The sequence below is a fragment of the Balaenoptera musculus genome, chromosome 4, assembly GCF_009873245.2.
Source record: "Balaenoptera musculus isolate JJ_BM4_2016_0621 chromosome 4, mBalMus1.pri.v3, whole genome shotgun sequence".
NCBI classification, from domain to species: Eukaryota; Metazoa; Chordata; class Mammalia; order Artiodactyla; family Balaenopteridae; genus Balaenoptera; species Balaenoptera musculus.
In genome coordinates this window covers 107,246,771-107,252,770 of record NC_045788.1, presented here as the reverse complement: position 1 = coordinate 107,252,770, position 6,000 = coordinate 107,246,771, and the positions used below count along the sequence as shown (strand labels likewise).

Below are 6,000 nucleotides of genomic sequence, written 5' to 3'. Positions count from 1 at the left end.
AGCTTACATTCTAGTTGGGGAGAAAACAAATATACAAGTAAACAACTGAATTAAATAGTATATAAGTTCAAGTTTATAAAGGTCATAAAAAAAAAGGTAGATGTCTAAAGAGTGACTAGATGGATTGGGGGTGGAGAAGCAGAGGAGAGTCAGTAAATGACTCTGGGAATGGCACATTTGAGCAGACTCCTTGGTAAAGTAAGGAAATGACTTACACGCTGATCTTGGAAAAGGAGCATTCCAAGTATTAAACACTCCACATACAAAAACAGTGCAGCAGGTATGAAATTGACTTGAATGAATACAGAGTCATTTTCTTCAGAGTGTTTTTTGTTTATTTTGTTTTGTTTTTTAATAGAGCCCATTTTCAATATCAGTGTCCAAGAGTTGGGCGTTATCTCCAGAATATTTCCACTTACCTTTGGTCATTTGCAAAACTACTATTTTACATATTAACTAATATTAAACTCTAGGATCATACAATCTTATATAAAGTAGGATGAATGTTTGCTTGTTTGCGGGGAAATGGAGGAAAAGGAATTATCCCCTTTGACGAGTTTAAGAAAGTGCGATGGCCACATATCTTAGATCATTTAGATTCAATCATTGTAGAGATAGAATTTATAATACCTAACATCACAAGGTCATTTTTACTCTATATATTGTAACTGCATATATTAAAATGAGAGAATGTATAGATGTTTGTCATATTGCCACTTGGTTTATTCATGTAAAAATGAAGAAACAGCTAATCTTGAGATTGTAAATTTCTGAATATCTGTGAATTTCTTTTCAACATTTATATACCATCATCAATATAAGTTAAAATTCTAGCTATAAGGTATTTGAGATGGGGTGGGGTAAAATAATAGGTCGTAACTCTGAAGGACATTGAATGTTTTGTAAGCAGTAGCAAAATGCTAAGTTAAAAATGTATATAAAGGCAGTTAATATTGCTATATACTATCATATGTATGATACACACACACACACACATATATATAAATAATACTATATACTATGTATTATACTAAATATAATATATACCAAACCCAAGGATTCTTAACATCTCTGCAACACAGGCAGCTGACCTCATATTTAAAATACTGGTGAGCATGGTGAATGACAATCAATGCTTCCAGTACTCAGTAAAGCCAATTTTCTTTCACAGTGGTCTACGTTTTCACCAGGCTATGAAATTTCTTTTTCTAGGTCAATTTACTGCAAGAGTCAATTTACCATGAGAGTCAATTTAGCATGGATTTTTAGATTTTTAGTCCTGGGTATCTATAATGAGTGTATATTTCAAGTGTTTAGATATTTCACTTAAATTTAATATTTTAAAAGAGAAATATAAATATTTCTATTAATCATGTGAAATCCTAATAAATTCATCCATAGTTGGAAAAAATTGACACAATAATTTTCCCATTCTTATTTCAAAAACTTTTGTCACAATTAAAACTGGTTTTAAAATTGTTATTTTTTTTTCAGCTTTGAGGTATAATTGACAAATTTGTAATATATTTAAAGTGATGATTTAATATATGTATATATTGTGAAAAGATTTTCCCTATCTAGTTAATGATCACATCCATCACCTTAAAACGGTTGACAATGTACTTTGCTCCTAGTCGAATAAAAAAGGCATAAACATCACATTCATGATAAGTACCAATTATTTCAGATTGTTGAAAAAAATCATAAAGTACAAACCAACTGTGGTCTCCTCTGTGAAATGTATCTTAAAAGAACTATAATATCTAGGGTACTACTGCAGGAGAATGAGGCTGTCATCCTATTGTGTGGACAGTACAAGCAAAGAGAAGCATCATTCCCAAGGCAGGAAAAAAGTATGTGCTATCTTTATGTGACTTGTAAAATGAGTATTAAGTGAATGACTTACATTTAAAACATTAATTTACCTTCATTTAAAAATTTACTTTAAAATATGAAATATTGAACAATATTTTGCCATGAGGAGAAGGAGAATACACGGCTTAATGATAAAAAAAAGTAAAGAAAATATTCCAAACAGGTTTAATATTTTAGACTCTTGCATATAGGGATTCATGGATAGATGCCATCTTTTGGCAATTTATAAAATTAATTCATTGCCTGATGGTTCATAAGAGGTCAGTTAATTTGTACATTTACTGAGACACTGATAATATATGTAGACAATAATAGCCTTAAAACTATGAAATGAAGATATTTAAAGATATTTAATTGCATTCTAAGAAATGTTTCAAGTTTAGAAATGAATTTATTCATACAATGACAACTCTAGAACATATTGACTCGTCTCATTTTAAAACACTGAAAGATCTTACAGCCATTGGGCATTTGATATTTTTTAAGTTAATTGATTAATAGCATCTAAGAATAGACTATTTACAAAGTAGAGCATTATCTATTCTTTGTACTTGAAGATAACATTATTTATCCAAATGGCCAGAGCTCATGTTTTGAGTGTTTTTCCCCCCCAGGACTGAAATAAATGCAAACTCACTTCCAGTCCCCTGGGTGTGTGGGCTAAAGAGAGCTCTTAATCACATTAAAGTTTATGACTCTCATCACAATCAAACTTGCAGCCATTCTTAAACTATCTAATTAAATTAATCAATTTGTTCTATGGTTTACAAGAAGAGTTACTTTTGTGTTATGATGGCAGGGAGACTCCTGGGGTTCCTGAAAATAACAATTTCACAAAAATCCTCAGGGCTTTTTAGTCTCCTCCATTTCATAGAACACCCACGAAATTCTCCCTGGGGTTGAGAGTGCAGTAAAGCACTGTTAAAAACTAGAACGTCTCAATCTTGGTGTACATATAAATCACCCTGGAATCTTTAATCTTACTCTGTAGTTATGGGGTAGGGCCTGAGATTCTGCAGTTCTAACAAGTTCCCAGGTGATGGTGGTGATGCTGGTCTGAGATCACATACAGCATAGTAAACCTATAGACTATTTCAGTATAGAAATCCTAACTGCTCTGGTAGTTATCAACAAGAACAAAAACACAATTTGCTTCTGAGTATTGATCACAAATGTTGAGATACTCACGTTCAAATGTTCAGTGGGGCATTTTCTTGAACATAACAATCTTAGAGTAATAATTTTTTTTTTTTTTTTTTTTAGCTCAGTGAGACTTTAGAAGTCATCAAATACAGCTTCCTCATACTATAGTTGAGGAAATTGAGGGTCAGGGAAGTTAAGTATATGCCCAAGGTCATACAGCTGGCAGCAGAATGTGCACTAGAACCCAGGAACCCTAACTACTTTGGCATTTCCATTTTTATTTTTAACTCCCTGACACAAAACCTAAGCCTGAGTCAATAATGATTAGAATTTCACCTTCTGATGCTCACAATAGTTTAAATGATAGCAGTATCTTTGGACTTAGGTTCCTAACAGCTAAAACTCACAGTAGGCAACTCTCTGCTACAATAACAAGAGTATTCACATATCCTCTTTCTTGCAGTTTTGTTATGGACAAGTGGCTTCTTAATTTTGAGAACCTGGGGAGAAAGGTGGAGAGAGAAATGAATGGGTCATTAGTTAAAAGGCAAGGGTTGAAGTTGTAAAAGGTTGTGGCAAAGTAAGCAACAAATGAGAAAGAGCTAAGGGCCTCAGTATTGATCCTGCCTCTCATCTTTCCCTCTGTCTCCTTGCTTGCAGGTTTCTATTGTGCAGTCGCTCAAACAAAGTGGACTTTATTTATGGTGTGACTGATTTAACACTACCGGACTAGTCCATCATCTGCTAATTTGGTCCAATTAAAAACTGGTCATAGGGAAAAGCCTGGGAATTAAGCTCGTTTGGAAACACAACTTCTGATTAATTTATGTCCTGTTCATTTATATCTCCTCTTCTAAAGGGCACATTCAGGGTGCTGATCTATAGAGATGGTTCTTTCCAGATTCCTGAATTTCTTTCCATGATCACCTTTGGTTGAGTCCTTGAAGAAAGCACAGTTATGCTTTTTCTCCCTTCCTTATGGTTGCTGTTAAGACATTTATGGAGGATTGCCCAAGATTTCTTGCTATGCCGAATTTGAAGAATCCCACTAAACAGCTTAAAGCCGCCATTTATAAAGCATTTACACATTGCTTGGCCCTGTACTAACAGGTTTGCATTCTCACTTAATCCTTACAACTCCAAGAGTTAAGTACTATTATTATCCCTATTTTGCAGTTGAGGAGGCTTCAGATTTAAACGTTCAAGTAAAATCATCAAACACTGTGAAGCAAGAAGTGACAGCTATGGGATTTGAACCTGGATCTACCTGATCTCAGTACTGACCGATGTGATACTGTCACCTGCTAGGCTCTACTGAAATTTACGTCTAGATTAAGTCAAATTCTCAAGAACAGCAACAACAAATTAATTTCCTCCACCCCTAACTCTCTTCCTCCGTCACACAAGTTCTTGTAGGCAGGTAGGTGTTCTGCTCCCTATACTTAGCCTCTCCCACGCCCTCTGCAATCTTTCCCTTTTGCTTCTGGGAGCTTCAGAGAATGCTACTGCAGCTGGTGAGTGGGCAGGTGCAGCCACCATCTGCTCTAGGAGTCCAAATGCGCACAAGAACTTCGCACCCAGACCTGGCCCAGCCACCACGGATTCCAGAACCTGCTGGGGACACGGCTAACCCCGCCCCCTCGCGGTGGCGATTGGCTAAACCCTTCCCGAAGGCTAGGCACTGATTAATGGAGGTGCTATCTCCTCAGAAAGTTAGGGCGAGACTCTCTAAGGAGGTGAGAACAGCCGGGGGTGTGTGAATGGGGGATTCAGTTCTTCCTGCCCGAAGGGTCCTTGAGAAGCCTGTTTGTTTTTCCCGGCGCCTGTCTCCACCCATCCCTTTCTCTCATTGGCCAGGCCTGGTGGGCGGGTGTGTTTCCATTGGCCGGGGGGCGGTGTCTGTCCCTGGCCAGGGTGGGGGCGGGGCCTCCACCGCGCTGAGCTTGCCCTTGTGTCTGGTGCTCTGTAGAGCTGCCGCCGCTGCTGCCGCCGCCGCCGCCGCCGCCGCCGCCGCCGCCGCCGCCGCCGCCGCCGCCGCCGCCACCGCTGCCACTGCTGCTGCTGCAGCCGAAGCATCCGGGAGCCACCGCCGCCGCCGCTGCCGCCGCTACCGCCTCTAGCGCCGCTTCCACCTCTAGCGCCGCTTCCACCTCCACTCCCAGGACCCCGAGACACCCCTAGCGCGAGCGGCGGCTGCTGCTTGCTTGCTCCCCCTCTTCCCCGCCTCTCCCTTCCGTGACCTACCCACTCCTTGCAACCCTCGTCCGCCCCTTCTCCGACACCCCGGCATCCCTGCACCACCTGCTCGGACAGCCCCGGCGGGTGCTGGGACTTGCTGCGCGCACGGAGAGGAAGGCAAGCTCCGAACCCGTGCCTGGCAGACGGACTGTCGCGGCTGCACCACCATCAGGAGGAGGAGGAGAAGAAACTATTTTGCCCACCGAAACCCCATTCTGCGGGTGCTTCGCCGTTGCCGCTTCTGCTGCTGCTGATCAGCGTCCGCGGGTTCGAACACCGCAGCGGCGAGGACCCTGGGTCCAGAGGGCTCCGCGAGGAAGACACCGGCGGAGCCCCGCACTCTGGTGCCCCGCTCACCAGCATCTCTTTGCCCCCCTCGTTCCATTCCGAACCCTCAACAGAAGGGACCATGATTTGGAAACGCAGCGCCGTTCTCCGCTTTTACAGTGTCTGCGGGCTCCTGCTACAAGGTAATCCCCGCCCCGCCGCGGGGAGCATCAACTTCATGCCCATTCCCCATCATCCTCACTCCACCCCATATTTCCACTCTCCCCCTTACAGTTCCCCAGTCCCCGGCGATTTCCACCCCCTCCCCCTACACCCCGGTGCGGCAGGGGCCAGTGGCAGTTTGCTCCAGCCCCTCGAATCTCTAGCGCTGTCTCAACCCTGCTCTCTCGGCAGTCAGCCCCTTACGGGCACCTTTCGCCTTTTCATTCACCTGAGCTTCCTACATCTCTCACTCTC

The 6,000-nt window shown here is 41.9% G+C and overlaps 1 protein-coding gene across 3 annotated transcripts in view; it reads left to right on the top strand.

The window, feature by feature from the left end:
• Positions 1-5,091: 5,091 nt before the first annotated feature.
• CADM2 (cell adhesion molecule 2) overlaps positions 5,092-6,000 on the top strand; it is a 1,037,555-nt gene continuing 1,036,646 nt past the window's right edge. For all 3 annotated transcript variants that reach the window (XM_036851520.1, XM_036851521.1, XM_036851518.1), the window contains exon 1: positions 5,092-5,726. In XM_036851520.1, coding sequence (XP_036707415.1) covers positions 5,666-5,726 — 61 coding nt within the window. In that variant the 5' untranslated portion in view covers positions 5,092-5,665. The remainder of the gene's footprint in view (positions 5,727-6,000) is intronic.